At 39.0% G+C, this 20363-nt stretch overlaps 1 protein-coding gene across 2 annotated transcripts in view; it reads left to right on the plus strand.

Moving 5' to 3' along the window:
* Positions 1 to 5200: 5200 nt before the first annotated feature.
* The window catches only part of AFF4 (ALF transcription elongation factor 4), a 28424-nt gene continuing 13261 nt past the window's right edge, over positions 5201 to 20363 (plus strand). Inside the window, exons 1-10 of one of the 2 annotated variants that reach the window (XM_059825666.1) lie at positions 5201 to 5323; positions 6694 to 7488; positions 8862 to 8906; positions 9886 to 9972; positions 14799 to 14835; positions 16336 to 16384; positions 17733 to 17753; positions 18313 to 18367; positions 19367 to 19404; positions 19772 to 19934. In XM_059825666.1, coding sequence (XP_059681649.1) covers positions 5201 to 5323; positions 6694 to 7488; positions 8862 to 8906; positions 9886 to 9972; positions 14799 to 14835; positions 16336 to 16384; positions 17733 to 17753; positions 18313 to 18367; positions 19367 to 19404; positions 19772 to 19934 — 1413 coding nt within the window. The remainder of the gene's footprint in view (positions 5324 to 6693; positions 7489 to 8861; positions 8907 to 9885; positions 9973 to 14798; positions 14836 to 16335; positions 16385 to 17732; positions 17754 to 18312; positions 18368 to 19366; positions 19405 to 19771; positions 19935 to 20363) is intronic. The other variant, XM_009816163.2, reaches the window with a different exon arrangement.

Genomic DNA, 20363 nt, shown 5'->3' on the forward strand with positions numbered 1-20363 from the left:
TTTGTCCTTTTGAAATGTTTTTTCCTATTTCTTGACACATACAAATATTATTTGAATTCTCTGTAAACTCTTGTTTTTAGTTTTGTTCCTTATTTCAGTGTTGTAAAACTCTGTGAAAACGATTTTGATGATTGTAGTGCGTCTGTGTTTGCGACATTGCGATTGTCCTTTAAACTGTATGTGGAGAAGCACACTATTTTGTGCAAAACTGTGTCATCTTAGTAGGAAATACTTTGTTTTTTTCCTGCAGGTTTTTTTTCTTTACCGTCACAGAAAGCTAGAAGTTAAGACTACGCACTCACTTTCATGTGATAAGTATTAAATAGTTCTCGGTGACACCGAAGTGGGTTCCCGCTTTGTGTGTTGGTGGGGTTTTGTTCATTTTGTTGTGGCGGGGCAGTTATTTTTTAATTTCTCCCTTTTTTAACACCTCTTATGTGAGTACATTTGTATTAAAAGCTGAGAGAGTAGCATTTTAGGATTGTGTACGTGATTTTAGTGACAGCATTAGTAGCAATGCCGTGCTTGACACACAAGTTGGGAGAAGCATGCCATGGCAGCTCCTTAGATGCTCCCTTCTGTTCATGGTACCAGTAAGGAAAACATTTGAAATAACTAACAGGTATCTTTGGGAAGGAGTGGGATGCAGCATTAAGGCCATTTCTGGTATTTTTAAATGCCTTCTGAAAACTTATCATTCCTTATTACAAGCAGGATTTCCAGCTTTTTTTTCCTCCTTCTTTTTTAAAAAAAAAAAAAAAAAGAAAAAAAGAAAAAAAAGAAAAAAAAAAAGTCTTTTGAGTTGTCTGGGCTTCGCGCAGCTGGGTGTGCCCTGCACGAAGCACTAGATACTGTGTGTTCTCTCTGAAGACAGTTTATCGTTCATGGCCAAATGTTGTCAAACAAAATTTGTGTTTCATCACAGTCAATTAACCAGCACTGGATAAATGAACTGTTTGATTTCTCTTGCTTATGAAACCAATTCAGATAGAAGAAAGCCCCTGAGTTAAATGAGGATGTCTTGAAGGAAGTCAAGGTGTTGTAAACATGCTTTGAAGATCCACTAATGCCTGGTTGAAAAGTGGTGGGTTTGGATCAGTTTTTGACGGCTGCGCGTGGTGGGTTCCTCGGGCGGACCTTCACCTTTGATGGTTTTGCCTTACGGTGTCTGGGAAGATGGAGCGATGCTGCTGCTGGTGAGGGTGCTGGTGACGCTGTGCAGGGACAGGCTCTGGATGCCTGATGCGGTTCAAGAGGAAGGTAGGCTGTTGGTCCTACGCCTGTACCCAGGGACTGGCCAAGGTCCTCTCTCCTTTAACAGCGTTGCCAATAAAACTTTGGCACTGTGGGTGTGTTGGGTTTGTTTTAAACCAAAAATGTACTCCCAAAGTACCGTCCCTGGGGTCTGCCCCGCTGCCCCGGAGCAGAGGGAGCGGGAGGTGGGAAGCGGGAGAAGGCTGCGGCAGGTGGGCAGGGCGGCAGCGGCGCTGCGATTCCGTACCGTGCCTTATAAAGTCCAAGATGGTGATTGCTTGAGTGAACCGTAGCCAAAGCCATGCCCCTTTTTGGATTAAGGATGAACAGAAATACCAAGCAGGATTTAGTAGGATGTTGGAATGAGAAATGAAGACTGTGTTTCTGGTATGGATGACTCAAATGACGCTCGACTAGTCCATGTGCTCGGTACATCTAGATCAGCAGTTAACAGTGGTTAAAGAATACGCGCAAGTGAATTTTGTGTCAGAAGTTTCTGTGAACTTCCTGCTGAATTTCCTTCTTTCTTTCAACTCTTCGTATTGAGCTGGAGGAGAGGCATGAGATATGAACAGTCAGTTGTGTAGTGAAATCAGGTACTAAATGGACTGTGCAGAGTACAGCGTGGCTAACTGTGCACAAATGATGACTCAAACCATATAGAATTAGTCTTTCGAAAAATGGAAATACTGTGCTGTGCTTTAATTTCTTTTAATTTTCAAACTTTTCTTTCCCCAGATGTGGAAATTAAGGTGACTTTGGTCCTTGCTGTGGGGGCATTAGTTTTGTCTCCCTTAGCCTGGCTCTGTTCCTCCTAGGCGTTCACACTTTCGCTCAGGCCTCCCGGGAAGAGGGAAAGGGAAATTATAGCAGGATCCTCTTGATAGCAGCAGGTACAAGTCAACAAGTTCTTCATCTTCCACTTCTAGGCCTGGTGTGCAGGGAGGGAGGAGCAGAGATGCTGTCCCCTTGCCCAGAGGGTAGGGTAGGGGTGCCAGGAGTGGCTGCACCAGCTGCTCCGGGCTCTTTTATCTTGTGGGAAAAGGCTTAAATCTGGGATGTGGGTGTGGATGTGGGAGATGGAGAAGCAGTTCTGCCTCCGTGCAGCTCTGACTCTGTCCGCAGCGGTGGTGGGAGCGGTGACGGGGCAGAGCTCCTTCCCACCAGTCAGCATCGAAACTGGGAGAGAGCGGAGCCTCTCATGCCGGCGTGAGACAGGGCTGGTGTCCGCTCTGACTTGGGGCGGAAAAAAACGAAGACCAGCAAATAGTACATCACTTTGATCACAGTGGTAGACTTTTGGATGGTGGATTTTAAAAGTTTGTTATAATTACAAGTGGTCTGAAAACTTAGTTTTGCAATTTCCGTTATGCTGAAGTTAATTGCTAGCAATGTTGATTTAGTAGGCATGCCTTAGTCTTCTGTCTTTCAAAGTACCTGTACTGCTTGCATTTCCTGAACACAGGCAAATTTATCTTCTGTTACATTTTGTGGCTGTGGAAGATAGGAATTTGACTGGCAAATTGTCTGAAGTACAGAGCTAAGGAAGCCCCACTAACTTAATTTATTTATACATTTATGCTAGTGTGATTTTAATAGCTTAGTACGCATTGTAGGCACTTAAACTGTCTCTGTGTAGACATTTAGAAGATTAGATAGAAACAAGTCTAACTTGGATCACACTCAAACTATCGACTCTAATAAAAAATTTAAAATAATTAAAAAAAACTAAACCCAATCCCCATACAGTCAAAATGACTACCCATGAAGATGTTTATCACTTACTATACCACAAAAGACTGGGGAGGAGTGGTAAAAAGTGTGATTAGCTGGTGTATTTCTGATGACTAATTCTGCATTGACCTGGCAGGTATAGCCAGATCAGCTCGGGTTTTGCTCCAACTCTGATCTCAAGTGGGTCTTTGCTATAATGTTCCTTTCATGTGACAGTGTTGGTACAAATGTTATTTCCTCAGTCCCAAGAGTTACAGTAAATGTTAATAAAATTTTGAAAGATGATGCTTGTCTCTGTAAAAAATAGTAAAGGTCTTTGTTAATATTTAACCCTCTATTTGTAAAATGTAGATGTAAAATTCTTAGTTAAGATTATAAACTTCTAAATATAAAGCTGTATCTAATTCACAATCTTAGTGCGTTGATGGGAATGAACTACTCAAAGATAGGGTACTCTTATTCCTTGCCTCACATTTTGCCTTTAATAGTAAAATGGCATCGATTCGAACTGTCCCAGCTGGCTTTAACCGATCAGTATCTATAATTAAATCTCATATTTGCCTCTGTTTAAATCCTACATGTATAAGAAATTGGGCTGCAGTCTGAAGACTAAGATCCTTAAGCCTCAAACTTCTACATCAAGTTTGCCATTAATGTCGAAATGCTCCAGGTAGTTTGCTTGCCGGGTTCCAGCGTACAGGTCCCTCACTCAGTAGGCAGCCTTGATGTTGGCTTGCAGTTACATGAGCTCAGCTGATGACAGGGTAACTGGAGACAAAAGTGACTTTTCACATACAGTGTAAAAGTTATCGTATTCGTAGGCTTGGTATCAGCATTGAGTTGGATTGTGCTAATGCTTTTACCTTGTTTACAATGCAAGTATTTCAGGGAAATGCAACAAACCCATCGCCTTAAAAAGCGTCAGGCATATTAACTTACACTGGGGGCTTATTCTGGTTTTGGCATCCTCTTAGATTTCACTATATTCAGAGTATCAGACAAAATGAAGCCAAATTAATAAGAAATTGCAGTAAGAGGCTAAAATGTTATTAAGGTGAAAAGACCAATATTTTAAAACCGGTGTGATAGGTTGAAGTCATCTTGTTTAGAATGGAATAGCTGGTTTTGCATAGCTTTCAAGTTAATGCTGTAGCAAATGTATTGTTTTAAACCATCAGGCAGCTGTCTAAAAACATGAAATAATGACTTTTCTAAGCAGACGACATTTTCATTTTAGACTGCAAATTATGTGGAAGAACATCTGTTTCTTTCCTGGGAGCACCTACCATACTCTTTGCAGATCAGTGAGGCACATTTATAAATCTCTTGATAGGAAGTATAGCACATGTTAAAAGAGTTAGTACCACCTTATTTATCATCTTATTTTGTATATTCCTCTAAGTCCCAGTGCTTTATCAAGCTCAAAGGGAATCTTTTCCAACATTTTCTTTTTTTGGTGGTGGTGGTGCAACGATTTGACGTATTGCTGTTAATTCAAGCAGCAAGACCAAACTTCAAATTAACCTTTGTAAGAGGGGGGATTTGCAGTTTTTTAATCTGCATTTTTGCAGTAGGAGAACACTGTATGGTCTAAGGAAGAAGGTGCAATATTGCCAGAACTTCACTGAAATTACTGCTTTGAGCAGAAGTGGCTTTGGGGAGTCAGGGAGGAAGGGAGACCTGGAAACAACATCAAAGCTCGAGGTTAGAGTATGTTGGAGAATGGGTACCAAGAAGGGTATGTCAGGAGCAAAAATAAAACCAAATCGACAGTAGAAGTCAGGCCCTGAACGGGTAGGGGGTAAGAGAGTAAAATTGCAGAACATTTGGAGGATGTTGAGGAGAAAAAGTATTTTAGAAATGAATGGGAGATGTGCAGCGTGGGTTGAAATAGCTAAATGATTCAAGCAGGTGAAATGGTTTAAATAGCTCTTTGCCTGAGGACTTTGTGAATTTTTTTCTTCTTTTTTTTTTATTCTGCATAAACTTTCCCTGTTAGAAGCTAGCTGCAGGGTGTGGGTTCTAGCTCTTCTAAGTGCGAGGTGTCTTAAATTGGACCAACGTCTTTTCAGCTTTGAGGAGTTACAGTCAGCAGCGGGTTCTTAACTGAGATCATTCTTCTGGCAGGACAGGTACAGGGGCTAACTGTGTGCGCCTGCCTCCCTCCTCGTTTCCTTCTGTGATCAGAAATTACTTTTTTATTCGTAGCAACATGAACCGTGAAGACCGGAATGTGCTGCGTATGAAAGAAAGGGAAAGGCGGAATCAAGAAATTCAACAGGGTGAAGAAGCCTTTCCACCTAACTCTCCTCTCTTTGCTGAACCATACAAAGTTGTGAGTTTGTGCATTTCTTACCAATGCAGTTTTTATAGCAGAAGTTGTATCCAAATTTGTAGTTTAGATTTATTTTTATCTGCATTCTTTTTAGATCCACAGCTCTTATGTCAACCAAGTATTTAAGCAGGGCTTGAAAATAAGGATGGACAGTTACTAACCAGCTCTACTGGCATATTTATAATAATGCTTACAAAGGAGGGGCTGCATTGCAGGGAGTGAGAAAAGGGATGATAAAACCATAAAATCTTTTGGCTTTCTTCAGCTTTTGCTACAGTGACTCAAAACAATGAAACTGTCCATTGTGTCATGCCAAATTGCTTTTTTTTGGGTGCTTTAGCCTGTTGCTAAACTTTTTAACCTTCAATCAATGTAATCCAGACCTGGGTAAGTTCAGAAAGAGAATGTTTAAATAGGAGGTTAATTTTAAATCTGAAATGCCATATATGATAGAAGTATCAGTTTTAACTAGTATGCTGATTGATTGTGTCTGATTTTTTAGTTTGTTTTGAAGGAGTTGACTCTGTTTATGATCTCGTACAGCTTTAAACCTGTGCTAGGTTTACTTCCAGGTTTGATTTGCTGAACAGAACTGGAAACATAACCTAATTCTGGGATAGCTAAAAAAGTACCATTTAGGAATTTCATTATGTAGCTCAAAACTTACTTTGAAAGCAAACGCATGCCCTTATCACAATTTCAGCTGGTTTGCAAGAAGTAAAACATTGTGACTGAAAACTGTCTTCCTTCAGGAGGAAAGTTGAGAAGTGGGGTTTTTTTATTCCTGTCCTCCCATCGCTTTACTGTGCTTGATAACCAAACCCCACATGTATGAAGTTAACTAAAGCTGTTTGGGATGCATGGGTAATGATACAAAATACCTGATTTGGAAAACAAACTCATTATATAAGAACGAACCCTTATAACTGTTGGCAACAAGAAATATGCCAGTATAAATACCGATTAAAAATTACATACAATGGTGAGGTTAAGCTGATTTTATTTTAATGTTAATTGAAACTTTTTAGGACTAATGCATTCTGTATTAGAGAAATAGTCTTTAAGGTGACAGTAGGCGTCTACAATTTTTAAACTGGCATCCTGCTCACTAATGCTTTATTTGAAGCACTGATTAGTGCTGTTTCAGCTGTTTCTGCTGCTGAAGTACCTCTTTTCCTTATGCTTTAGGGGGTTAAATTACTGCTTTAAGAACTAAAATTGGGAATTGGAAACAATGGCAGAGAAGACATGGATGCCAGTCATGATCTTAGCCCTGAAATGTAGATTAACTGCAACAGTTGTCAAGTCAATTAACTGAAAGTGAAGTTGTGATTTTTTTAAAGCATTATTTTTTAAAATTATTTTCACAGACCAGCAAAGAAGACAAATTGTCTAGTCGTATTCAGAGCATGCTTGGTAATTATGATGAAATGGAGGATCTTATAGGAGATAGATCGATACAAAAGCTTGTTGGATTTCCCAAACCAACTGTACCATCAACACAGGATGAAAAATCAAACCAAAGTTTCTTTGGTGATCAGAGACATAATACTAGCTCACATCAGAGCAGCAAATGGACTCCTGTAGGACCAGCACCTAGCACTTCCTCGCAATCCCAGAAACGGTCCTCGGGTTTACAGAGTGGACATAGTAGTCAGCGTGGCAGTGGCAATAACACTAGCAGTAGTGGCCAGAGGCATGACCGTGACTCGTACAGTAGCAGCAGCAGCAGCCGCAAAAAAAGCCAGCATGGGTCCGAACACTCCAAACCCCGTTCTTCCAGCCCTGGAAAACCATCTGCTGTTTCTTCATTGAGCTCCAGCCATTCGAGATCTCACGGAAATGATCACCATGGCAAAGAACATCAACGTTCAAAATCTCCCAGGGATCCTGATGCCAACTGGGACTCTCCCTCCCGTGTACCCTCATTTTCAAGTGGACAACACTCTAATCAGTCTTTTCCGCCTTCACTAATGTCCAAGTCCAGTTCAATGTTACAGAAACCCACTGCATACGTAAGGCCAATGGATGGACAGGAATCCATGGAACCAAAGTTATCCTCCGAACACTACAGTAGTCAGACTCACAGCAGCAGCGTGAATGAGCTGAAGCCTAGCAGCAAAGCACATCTAACCAAGCTGAAAATACCTTCTCAACCACTAGATGTAAGTTGCTGTCTGATTCCTGGCTTCTTAAATGTAAGTCCCTTTGGGCTGGGATTTTCCAGCTTCTTTAAAATCCCAATCTACATAACCAAAATTTAGTTTTTACTAAACACTGGGTTTTCTTGTTACACGAAGCATCTTAAACTTCCGCAGTGAAGACCTGTATTGTAAATGGAGAATGTACAAAAGTAATTACTTTTCCCTTCTGCTTCTTCCATGTGGATACTGTGATTTTTATTAAATTAAGGCTATGAGACATTCAGAAAGGCTAACTTAGCCCAGAGAGGCTAATTTTTGTAGAGTATTTCTGTAGTCAGAAGTTAGTGAAATAGTAGGATATTCACAAATATTTTGACAAGCTGGATACGTATATTGTCATTACTGGGAGCTGTGTTGTCTTAGACTAGTGATACTATCTGCGTATATCAGATTTTCTTTTGAAGTGTGTAGCAATTACTAGATGTGATTATTATACCGTCACCTAGGGAAAATAAGCTAACCCTAAAGCACATCAAACTGAACAGGGTTCAGAACTGGTATCAGGTATGCTGGATACAAAATACTGTTAAAAACTTTTAATAGTTTGGTAGTTCCTGAATCGTTAAGGCACAGACTCTGTCTACAGCTCACTTAAAAGGAGAGTGCCTTTCTTAATAATAAAATGTCATTGCATCTCCTACTTAACTGCTTGAACCGTGGTAGCTAGAGAAAAGCATTTGTTCCTGGAATTTCAACAAATAGCAAAATAAGATCCAGGGCACAGGTAAGGAAATTTGGAAATAGGTTATTTTCTTACTTGTGAAGACTTGACATGTCAATGCGGGTGCAGTGAATCGTATTGTAGTTCTGCTTCCTTTCTGCTTGTAGCGGTCAGGGATGCAGAAGATTTATAGTTTCATAATTATTGCTGTTCTAGATTCATGCTGTAATGTATGTTTTACTTTATACTGCAGTTTGTCCTTACTGTATATTCACGGTCATGCATTTGAATTCAGATATTATCCAGTGGCTTCTTCGAGGAAATGATTGAAAGCTACGCTTGTCTTTCCTCTCTCTCTAGAAGTTTTTGATATCACTGACTGCCTAAGATCGCTTTAACTGTCAAGTGAAAAGTAAGAGATTATTGTGGCAGTTTCATAGATGTCATGTATTTGCTTCTCATAACTGGATGTGACTCATACCATAAAAATATGGATCTATCTGATATTAAAATTAATGTTGCTGAAAAGAATTAGCAAGGTCTGTCTGTATCTATATAGAGTCCATATGAATCATGATAAGGATTGAAGTTTATTTTTAACTGTTTCTAGCCCCTGGGATCTTTTAGGGAAAATTTGCTTTAGGAAACATTAATCTTGAGTTTTGATTTGTAGGCATCAGCATCTGGTGATGTGAGCTGCGTGGATGAAATTCTAAAAGTAAGTTCTCTGTGCTTTTGTTCATAACTTATTTGTTGAAAATACAGACATTACTAAGGAGGTGGAAAGTACTCTGCGATTGATTAGTGCCTTTTAAATTGACTTGGCTGCAGGTCGTTACAGGAGGGCTCTTCAATTACTCCTCTAGTGCAGGTAGACGGGTGAAAATTGGAAGCAGAGCTGTGTGCAAGCTGGGCACTGGGCGTTGCTGGGTGTGCACATCATCTGCTGGATATCCTCAGTGCATTCCTGTTCTTCTAGGCCACCTCCCTGTTAACCTAACCAGAATTACCTGTATATTCCACCAAAATGCAGTCTTACATTCTGATATCTTTTTAGATCACAGTAATTTTTTGGCTAGCCCATGGCAGAACTTTCCCTTCTCTTCTACCTGGGTTATTTTCTCAAGTCTTTTTACCCCTCATGTGATCCCCTGGTCGTATGTCTACGGTCACAAAAGAGTCATCAGATTCCCCTTGAGCATTTCCATGGCTTACCGTTTGCTCTGACCGTCAGTACTCCATGGTCCTTGGAGAGATGGTCTGAGAGAATCCAAGGTACTTTCTTTCCAGCTTCAAGCATTTGATTTTCCCCTTTTTCCTCAAACTTGGTAGGCTTCCCTTTCCTAGGATTCTTCTTTCTACCTCTGTATCCTACATGTGCTCTTCACAGTTTGAATTGATCAGACTCTGACTTCTACTGCAGTTTATGTTCAGGCCAAGCAATTTAATTGATTTATGCCTTTCTGCTTGTTATTATGTCTTAACTATCTGTTCTCATGGGTAACAATTTAAGATTTAGGTTTATGTGTAAAATCTTTCTTACACATTTGGGAAATTAAGTTTTTAATATAAAGCTTAATGAAGTGTGGACAATGAACTGAAAATTGAGAGACAGGGTTACCATTTGAATCAAAATTGTAACTTGAAATCTTTGCTTTAATTTTGTTACTAGCTTTTCTTTTTTGTTCTTGTTATAGGAGATGACCCATTCTTGGCCTCCTCCACTGACTGCTATTCATACGCCGTGCAAAACTGAACCGTCAAAATTTCCTTTTCCAACAAAGGTCAGTCCTGTAGTCAAATACTGAATGCTGTTGAAAGAGTAACTCCTGTTAAAGATCAGGATTTTGGAACTCTCTTAAATTCAGTTCTGTATAGTTCTGGGTTTTTTTCAGTGCTTTGTAACTCTTTATCTTGCTTCACACCAACTTTTGTCAGCAGTAGCTTTATGAAGAATATCATCAGTTTTCCTCTGGTTTACACAGGTACAGCAGTCTGCAAAGATGTCTATAATATAGCTTTCCTTTTATTTTTTAATTTTTGTTTCATAAATTCAGACCTTCTTCAGGATACTTCTGAAGCTTGAAAATGCCATTGAGCCTTTTTCCCTATTAGGGAAATGCTTTGCACCATTTTGTGTAGAAGCAAGGGTTGTGTTTACCTCCATCTAGCAAAGCAGTGGAGACTGGCTGGTAAATGCTAAGAAATTTAAATGTAATTTTCTGCATAAACTGAATTTTCCTCATGATTTTGAAGTCCATTAATAGTTCTATTAGATCTTCTATTTTCAATTGCAAAAAAAGGTAAAAGGTTTTAAAATCAGATGTTTTGCTAAAGAAGTTTTGCAGATCACTTGTTCCAAAGATCTCCTCCTAACCTCCCATATACTTAATAACCACTGAAGTGTTTAAGCTATTACTTCTAAAGAGAAATCAGTCGCTCTTCGCTGCTGTTGACAGCACAGGGCACGTTTCCAGGAGACCCACTTGCGCGGACACCTCTGAGGAAGGAGTTCTCTTGCTCCCTCCCCTGGGGCTGGGTCTGGCAGCCCCAGCTGCAGCGTTTCAAGGCAGACCAGCACCGGTGATTGATTGCCTTGAAATACAGCTCTGCAATCTGCAGTATCTTGGAAGCTGATGGGTAGGCAGGGGAGAGATAGGCAGGGGAGATGGCTCTGGGTAGCAACTTTAGCAAGTACAGTTCAGCTTGCGGTAGCTGACTCATTCAAGAATTCATGTTTTGTTTCCTGTATCTACTGATTACCAGTAAAAGATGTAACTCGACAGTATAATTTTTCCCCAGACTCAACGTATCTCTGAAATGGATTGGGGTACTCCACCCCTAATTTGGCATAACTTCAGAGTGAGGAAATTATGCTGTTTGTCTTTTAAAAGTTACCTTCGTAATAATGAAGATGACACTTTTTCTGGCCAGACTGCTGTTCTAGAGCACCACTTACTGCTATCAGTTTCCTGTTTGATCCAAATTGCTCCCCAAAACAGAACAGTGAAGTATTTTAAGAAAATTTCCTCACGGAGGTCTCTGATGTAATCTGTCTAAACAGATTGTCTTGTGTGACTGCTTTGACACCACCTTTTTTGGCCTGAGGTTCCAGGTCCCACGTTGTAAGCACACATCCACAAAACTCTCGCAGACTGGTGCGAAGTTAAACAGTTCAGGTTCTCGTACTGGCTCGGTATCCCCGAGCTGTGGGCAGTTCTGTTGTCATCGCCCTCTGCGTTGCGTGTTCCTGTCTCACCGCGTCTTGCTTGCTTCTCTCCAGTGAGCTGAAAATGTACAACATACTATACAGTTCTCAGCTTTTCTTTTGAAGGCATATCTAGAAACAAATGTCATTGTCTAGTTTCTTAATATTATAATAATGACTTAGATCAATATTAATCTTGCCTATATTACCTTTAGTCAGCATTTATTTCCTATGTTATATAAAACTGTGAACTTGGAAATAATTCTTACCTTTTATAGTAAAGCAAGAAATTCCACACCTTTCCTCATCAACAAGGGTGCTTACTCCACTGCTTTGAATACTTATTCCTGAACCTTTGGGAGGTGTTTTCCCTTCACACACTTTGGAGCACACTTGATTGTGGGGTTGCTAGAACTGCTTGTTTCTGCATTTCTCTGGTATTTGACTCGGTCTGTGAAGAAAGGCGTGCAGAGAAATATGTGTCTTTCTGACACAGAGAGAAACTACATAAGATTGCACAGTCTTGTTGATGTTTGGACAAAAAAGGTAGGTTGTGGTTTTTTGAACCTATTGACCTGGATTGCATTTCTTCACCCAGTTTGCAAAAAAATTCCATTTATGGCTGCTCTGAGTCTTTTGACTTTTTGCCAGCTTTTTTATTTTGTGGCTGCACATCTTAGCCATGGAACTTTGTCAACTTCTCTCTCCACATCCAAAGCCTATAATTTCCTCTGCCTTCTCCCCTCTGTCATTCTTGGCAGCAGGTTCTTCTCAGAATTCCTGTGAGTTAGCGAGCCATAGGCTTGTGCAGTCTGGACCCAGAGCAGAATTCAGGAAAAAAAACAAAACAGTGGTTTACTTTAATCAAGCAGTACTGTTCGAGGAGAGCTTGTCCTCTTTAATACTGTGCTGAATTTGTTTACAAGTAATATGCTGCAGTGTTTCACAACATTCCTCTTGTGTGCAGAAGTTTGGGGTTTTTTTCCTGTGCACATGAAATTAAGCTCCCTTTGGTGGACCAGTCAATTTTATTTGTAAGACTGTTGGGATAAGATGATTTTCCCTCTGTGTAGATAGTGAGTAGCTTGAAGGGACCCAGACTCCTGACCGGGGCCTCTCTGTGTTGCTATAAATATATGTAATAATTATCCGGAAGTCTTTGAATTGAAAGATAAAACTTCATGAAAATAGGTCAGGGAAAGTTTTATGGATGCTATGAAAAAAATGCAGATTCCTGAGCCTTGATAAAAAATGTTATCCAATAGCCTAACACTATAATTTTATCCTATGTAACTCTTTTTAACCCATCGGCTCACAGCCAAAAACTCCAAAAATACTGGCATGTTTCTAAAACGTATTAAAAAACCCAGCTGTCTCTTAGAGGGTGGAAGTTTTTCGTTTCAAAGCAACGTGAGAGCATTGGCAGGTTTTGTACCCACGTACCTGTGCGGTGACCTCGAGGCAGCTCTGAAGAGGTGGATTCTGCCTCCAGGTTTGTTCAGTGTCTGCCCAGTGCCGGAGTTACCAAGAAGGCCAGCGGTCAGGTCCCTGGATCCGCTGTAATACAGAAACTTGCTTCCGAGAAATAAAAATGAGATCTGACCTGAGATTTCAAACATTAAATGGAAATGGGTCCCATTCACCACAACCGGGACTACAGCCAAGCTGGTAACCTACAAATGAGAATTCGGTACCCGACTGCCGTGCTGTCCAGCTGGCGAGTGTTTTTCTCCCCAGCTGTTGTGTTTGAGTACAAGCTGCAATTTGTTTCCTCCTTAAGTGTCTTCACTATCTAACCTCAGCAGTCTATTATACTTTGGTTAAAAGGGTTTCCTTCCTTTAAGTTGTTTTTAATTTCTTCTTTCTGAAGTAGACCTTTAGAAGATACTGTAATAAATAACTTTGGAGTTGACAGTATAGCTTTTTTTTTTTAATCTCTGAGTTTTTTAAAGAAATGTGTATTTAAAGACAAAATAGATGGCAAGAGAGTTGGAAAAAGTTGCACATTTAAACATAACACCTCGTTAAAGTGCACTTAACTGAAAGACTGCACTGTGCCTTAGAAATAGGAAGTTGACTAAAGTGAGCGATTAGGCAGGTGCTTTCTGCAGAATTTGCGATCCCTGCATTGGTAAGAACGAGTACCAGTTCCTCATCTTGTGCTCGCCCCAGCAGAGTTGCTCTGTCGATGTGGTGTTTGATTACTGTGTGGTCTTTACTTCTTTTTTGACTTATAGTTTGTCAACTTGTGTAAGCTGACAGTGGAAAAAGGCAATCAGGGAATCACGCTTGCACTCCTAGTATGTACGTAAAAGATAAAAATCCGTTTTTATTTTGAAGGAAGTGTAACTGTTGCTTTTTGTTGAAGTCACAAGGCTTCTCTCCAACTTCATCTTCACTTTACACTTTCAACATAGGTCAATTTTCCTTTCTTTCAATTACTAACAATTAGAGGCATTTGAAAACACCTTAGAAGGAAAGTTCCCTATCAGTTTCCCTATCAGCAAAATATTTGTTCAGTGCATTATTGCAACTGCTTTCACTTTTGAAATAAAAAATTAAGGGAAATTAGAAATATCTTGTGTGCTTTGCTGTGTAAAGCTTTTGCGTGTTTTAAAAATTAAATTTTATAAATTGCGTGTATAACTGTGGCATGTCACTGATTTGGCTGTTTGGGAAAACTGGTTCACAGGTATACCAAAAAAACTGGAATCCCTTCTTGAATTCTGGTTTGCCATTGCCAGAGCATTTAAGCAAAATGCGTGTATATAACTTTAGGAATTGAGTAAAATATTTCCAATTTTTATTTACGAGGCCAGCATTTGTCCTCATTTTTAAAATGAGGTCAGGAAGGTCCTATTTTAAAATGGCACTCTAGCCTAGAAGTAGGTTTTCAGTAATTCGGTAGCCTCTGCATATTTGTTTGTTAAAACAATATTTTAGGGTTTCAAAAAAAATCATAATCTACTATGTCTCGGGACATACATAAAACAAAGCTTTTTTGTGTATAAGGAAGATAAAGAAAAACGTACTTAACAGTTCCTCTCCATGTTAAACATATATGAAGATGGGATTTGTGGAAGTTACGTAGGGATTTTGGAGTTTCAGCTATCACATAGTACAACTGCACATGGACCTTCTTAAAACCAGCAAGTGGGAGAGCTGAGCTAAGGAAGAGGAGGGTGAAGCACGCCTTCCCGGTGCTGGCTGTGCCGTTGCGGCTGGTGAGAGGGGTTGCGGCCCGGATAAAGAATCACTCTTTCTGTTTTGCTGTTAGGTTTTTCCTTTTTTTAGCGGTTAGGTGCCATCCTTTAAGTGGAAAGAATATCTTGGTGACAGCATGGGTTTTGATATGTTAAAATTCCCAGTGAAAAAAAGACTTGTGATCTTTTATTCCCTTAGGAGTCTCAGCAGTCCAATTTTGGCACTGGAGAACAGAGTAAGTATATTAAACTTCCTGTAATGTGTTTAATGATATTGCTGTGATTCAGTATTCTTAGTATGTCATGCTTTTTAGAGAATGAGATTTTCCAGACTGGTCATACGATGGAGTCAAAGTTAAGATTTTCTGTACTTTCTTAAGTTTTAACCTATAAAACAATTGCCTGACTTTCTTTCACATCTCTTGTTGAGGTCCAGAAAGTTAGGACGGAGTTGCAAGGTTGTAACTGTCCCCTAGAAAAAAAATAATGTATATTTAATTTGTCATGTTTCTGATTCTTGAAAAAATGCCTCCTTTGTTGATCTAATTGAAAATAGCTGAGTACTAAAACAAAACACCCTTTAAAAAATGCAAATCCCTGCTGGGGGAAATACTAGAAACCAAAATAGTGCTTATGTTTATATTTCAATAGAAAAAGCACACTGCAATTTCACTGTTAGTTTTCACTTTGTCATTTTAAAATCAAGAGAGAGAACTGATCAGGAAGTCCTATAGTAATATGCTTAGCAATATCCTTGGATTTCTTGTCCCAGAATGCATTTTCAGATTTTAGACAAAACCAGCTCTTACTTCTCTTTAACTGTATTGTTTTTTTGAATATTACTGAAATTAATGATTTAACACAGGTAACATACCAGGTCGAATTGAATTAGATTTGTGCTGTTACCTTCCAAAAGTCTTTTCACTCCCTCTTGAAGTGATTAAACTGATGAAATAGTAAAAGAAGAATGGTTTATTCTTAGATATTCACAAGCAGCTTAATCGAAACACCGGATAGAAGGGGGAATTAAGGAAACAAATTAAAACTTAATTCCATAATGCTAAACTGTAGACTTACGTTATAGGAGCAACTGATCTTTAGGTGTGTAAATGGAGAGGCAAGGTTAGTCAAAACACAGAACCAGTTTTTAACTCCTGTTTGAATTTTCTGGGAAGCTTTTAACAGCTTCAGTTCTTGTTTCTGTGGAACTACGCAATTTGCCAGAATTAAAGGGAAGGAAACACACCCCAAACTGAAAAGCAGATTATATCAGTATGTATTCCTATTGTAAGAATTGGTTTCTGAGTTTGATTTCTGGATCTAAAGATTGCTCATCCACTAAAAAGCTAAGTAGGGATGCTGAAACAAGTCAGAGCTTGACAGGCTGATCTGTAGCCTATATCCTGCATGTAGAAAGCAATGGATTAATCTTGATAGAAGCAAAACAGTTTTTCACACCATTAATAACAAATTAAGTGTGTATTGGTTTAGACAGCAATGATTTAAATAATTTTCTAGATGTTCTTCATTAAATTATTTGCTGTATTTAGTATTTTGTCTCTGCATCAACTTCTTCAGTCTGTGGGAGATTGTACCTGGTGTCAGCTAGTTATTACTTTCTCCTGTCTGCTCAGCCGTTCTTGGTTTATCTAAGGCTGTGTACTTCTGGCAGCTTGGGAGTGACTTATGTTGCTGGCTGAGTTTTCAACTGTGCATTTCTTTTTTTCTTCTTCTAGAACGATATAATCCTTCATCAAAAACATCCAATGGTCATCAGTCCAAATCGTAAGTGGCTGTTGAGAAAACATTTCTCAAACAACAGTCTAATTTTAAGAGATCTGGAAAATAGCTGTTTCTTGTATTAGAGTGTGTCAGTTTTTGCACAGACTCTTTAGCATACTTCTCCTTGACGGGCAGAAAAAGGGGATCATTTTTAAGCAGCCATTTTCTGGGACAGTAGACCAAATATGGCACATTGGAGTGAATAACAAATAACTCTGCGCCGCCTTTCCATTCCCCTGTTTTCTTGTCAGTTGTCAGGATAGGTGTGCAAGATTTGGGACCTCAGAATTGGCTTGTGAACCAGAAAGGTATCAGCAGATAAGAGTGGGCAGGTTGGGACGGGACTTATCAAACGTGTGCCTTGCAGAGCTGTCAGCTGGAAGCAGCTTGTAGCGGTTGCAGAAATAAACAGGATGGGGAACTGTTCTCTATTAGGGGAGATAGCAAACTATGTTTGGGATCTAGTTAAGTTTGTTCTGCTCAGCCTCTTAACTGACTGGCAAACATTTCTATTAGTTACACACACAGACCCAACATTTTACTTTGCCAGTCATGCAACTGGGAGAAAAATACAAAGCAAGTGGAGTATCCTAGATGGCTGTAGTCCACCTTTCTCATACCTGAAAATTGATTATATGCTGTTCAGAGATTGTTTCCAAACAAACGTGTCCATGAAAATAAAGGTTTACCAGCTGATTGTATGTTTAATGGAAGTGCTTGTAGATTCTGAAAACTTGGTATTCTAAGTTAACATTTGTTGTGATGCAATCATAAAATGAAGTCTAGTTCTTCTGCTTGTCTGTGCACATTACAGTATTAGCAAGATTAAACAGCACATGACCTATGGGAAGAGAATAAAACAAAAAGGAACCCCCCTCAATTATTATGGACTTACAATCAGTTTCCTAAAACCTGTAGTTTAAGATGATGCTTATATGCAGCCAGTTCAATGAGTGATAGAAATCCAAGTTCACCATTTGGCTTTGCTTTCGTCATAGCAGTATAGACCTCTAAGAAGGAACTGTGCTATTTCCAAAGCTGGGGAACGTGAGAACATCTAAGAACAAGAGGTAGCATTGGACATTTGTTGAACTGGGATGCATAGGAAGAAAGTTGAGATGATGTTTACTGTGACAATACAGTTTTAAATGAAAAAAAAAAGTTATTACGATCTGGTTCAAAAACTTTAAAAATGAGATAAATGCATCTCTTAGAAAAGGATAACAATGAAAAATACTTTGGAAACTAGATCCTAGAGGTTGGTGTTTCTTTTCAGATTATCAGTAGAACAGCTATGCTGTGAAACTCAGAAGTATTAGACTTTTAATCCTTTCTCATTTTCTTTCTCCAGATGTGAATCGAACCAGACAGAGTAAGATGTTTTATTTTTGTAATCAAGGGTGTTTTTCAATAAGCACAAAGGCCCTGTACCCTGCTATATGTTTTCAGTGTGTTCACGTATTTTCAGTATTGTGAAAGAGTGTGTGTGTATGACTACCATAAATAATTATGGCTTTGGATAATAATAAAATAATTATTGCTTAGAACAGTTGCGCTGTTGCCACGAGACAGGAAACAGCCACTAGCGTTAGCTTTCTTGATTCTATTTACAACAGTATTCTTGGCCATTATGTACAAGAAGTTGAACATACACAAGTTAGCTCCTCCCGCATTAGTAAATTGTGTCAAATTTCCTTTCTAAATTTAACAGAATGGTCTAAGGAGTCAAGAGTACTAGAATCCTTATTCTTCTCTAAAGAATGACTCAACTCCCCATTCTTAACCATTAAATGTTAGAACGGTATCTTGTGGATTTCACCCACGCAGCCTACTCCATAGTATAAACAATAGCATGTTGAAATGTAGAAGAATGCTTTCAAAGTAATTAAAGTACGTGGAAAAACTTGTCTCACTTTCTCCCTTTTACTTAGTATGTTGAAAGATGACTTAAAACTTAGCAGTAGTGAAGACAGCGATGGAGAGCAGGTATGTTCATTAAATCAGAGTTTGAGAAAAACATAGCAAATGCAGTGACGGTTCAGTACTTCAGCAGTGTTCGATATTCCAACAGCAAACTGAGCAGCTTGAGAGGAGATTTATGATTAAGAAACAAAAATTAAATGGCATGTTTTTAGACAAACCTCAGGTATTCCTAAATGTAAACTTGGGGAAAATTATCTGTTGTGAAAACAGTACGCTTTCATCTAAAAAATCTGGTTTTACTGATTTCAGATGGGCTTTCTCTGAACATAAAATGGCAATAGTGTATCTTAAAAAATATGTAATGGCCCGCCATTTCAAGATTGAACCCTTCATGTACTGACATTTAGTAGCTTGGGACTGTGTTTGGGATGATGAGGGATACTGTACCTGTAATTGGGAGTATAGCAGCACCTTTATTTTTATTGAAAAGTCTCTTTTTTCCTCTTTGTCAGTATTAACTTTGTGCAGCTTCTGCCAGAAATGGCATTTAGCAGGCTAAGTTAAAAATACCTGTACGGTCTGTGCTACCCAGCAGTAATCCACACTCCTCTCCTTTCTTTTCTTCCTGTTCCCAGTTCTAGTACTTTATTTTCTTCATGTGGGAAACTTTGAGATAGTAGATTTAGTTGGTTAACTTGTAGTAAGTACTCTGGGCATCTCAGGAATGGCGTTGTAAAATGTTGAATCATCTGATTCAAAAAGATGAAAACATGGTATTAGTGCATGGTGGAAATAGGAACTCTTAGAACTGTAGTCAGAATATGTAGGGCTCTGAGACAATAGGTTTGTGGTGAAAACCTGGAGAAAACTCTGATTTATTTTCCTTTCTGTATAAGGAAAATGCAGACAAATTTAAACTGCTGCAAGTACTGAATTAAGATGCTATTCAGGCTAAATAATTTTAAAAATGTAAAGGCTTTAAATTGATGCCCTTGCAATTTAATTGTATATACAATCCTAAAGTAACTTCTAGAAGCTTCATGCTCTTTTTCTTAATTGCAGGACTGCGATAAGACAGTGCCAAGGAGCACGCCTGGAAGGTAGGCATTCCTGGTAGATTGCAGCATAGAAAGTAGAGTGGTGATATTTGGGCCAGTCAGCACTCTTGACTTGATCTCATTTCTAAAATTCATGTTTGTCTTTTGTCTCGTGCTAAAGCAAAAGGCGATGAGAATTTAATCAGTGATTAAATAGTGTATATCCTGCAAATTACACTAACCACTTTGGGAAGGGGGAAAAAAACAAAGGCTGTTGTTTGCTTCCAAGGTGAACTGTGTTCAGTTATGTTGAATTTTCTAGTAAATGTTAATTAAAATATTCCATTTTATTCTTTCTAATGAAAGGACTTCTAGGATATATTTGTGCCTTGGGTAGTGTTTGTTTATTTTTCCTCATTTTTGTTTTCAGTAATTCTGAACCTTCACAGCATAACAGTGAAGGAGCAGATAATTCAAGGGATGACTCGAGCAGCCATAGTGGATCTGAAAGCAGTTCAGGATCTGACTCTGAAAGTGAAAGCAGTTCCAGTGATAGTGAAGCTAATGAACCATCACAGAGTGCATCCCCCGAGGTAGGATTTGACATGTATTCGGGCTGTCTTCATTAGCTTGGCATTAATCCTGAGTTTTAAAAGCAGAAGAAAATTAATAAATTTTCAAACTGTTTAAAAAAAAAAAAGTTAGACTTACAAACGTGGGATCGCTTTCAAGATGCAATATTCTTTTGCTGAAGTACCTGTAATTGTGTATGGTAACGACTCTTTATGTAAGCACACATTTGATGTTTGACTTTGAGGTGATTTTTACCACCAGTTATCTATTGGAGTGCAGAAATCAGATATAGTCACAGTAGCTTAAAAAACTGCGGGCTTTTACTCTGGAAAGCTATGGCAGCAATATTGCCTGTTGATAGCAGCTGCTCCAGATGAAGGAAAAAAGAGAGCTGTTACTTGTTACCTATATTCACCAACCTGTATTTCATTCGTTAGTGAGCTCAGGTT

The sequence above is a fragment of the Gavia stellata genome, chromosome 16, assembly GCF_030936135.1.
Source record: "Gavia stellata isolate bGavSte3 chromosome 16, bGavSte3.hap2, whole genome shotgun sequence".
NCBI lineage: Eukaryota > Metazoa > Chordata > Aves > Gaviiformes > Gaviidae > Gavia > Gavia stellata.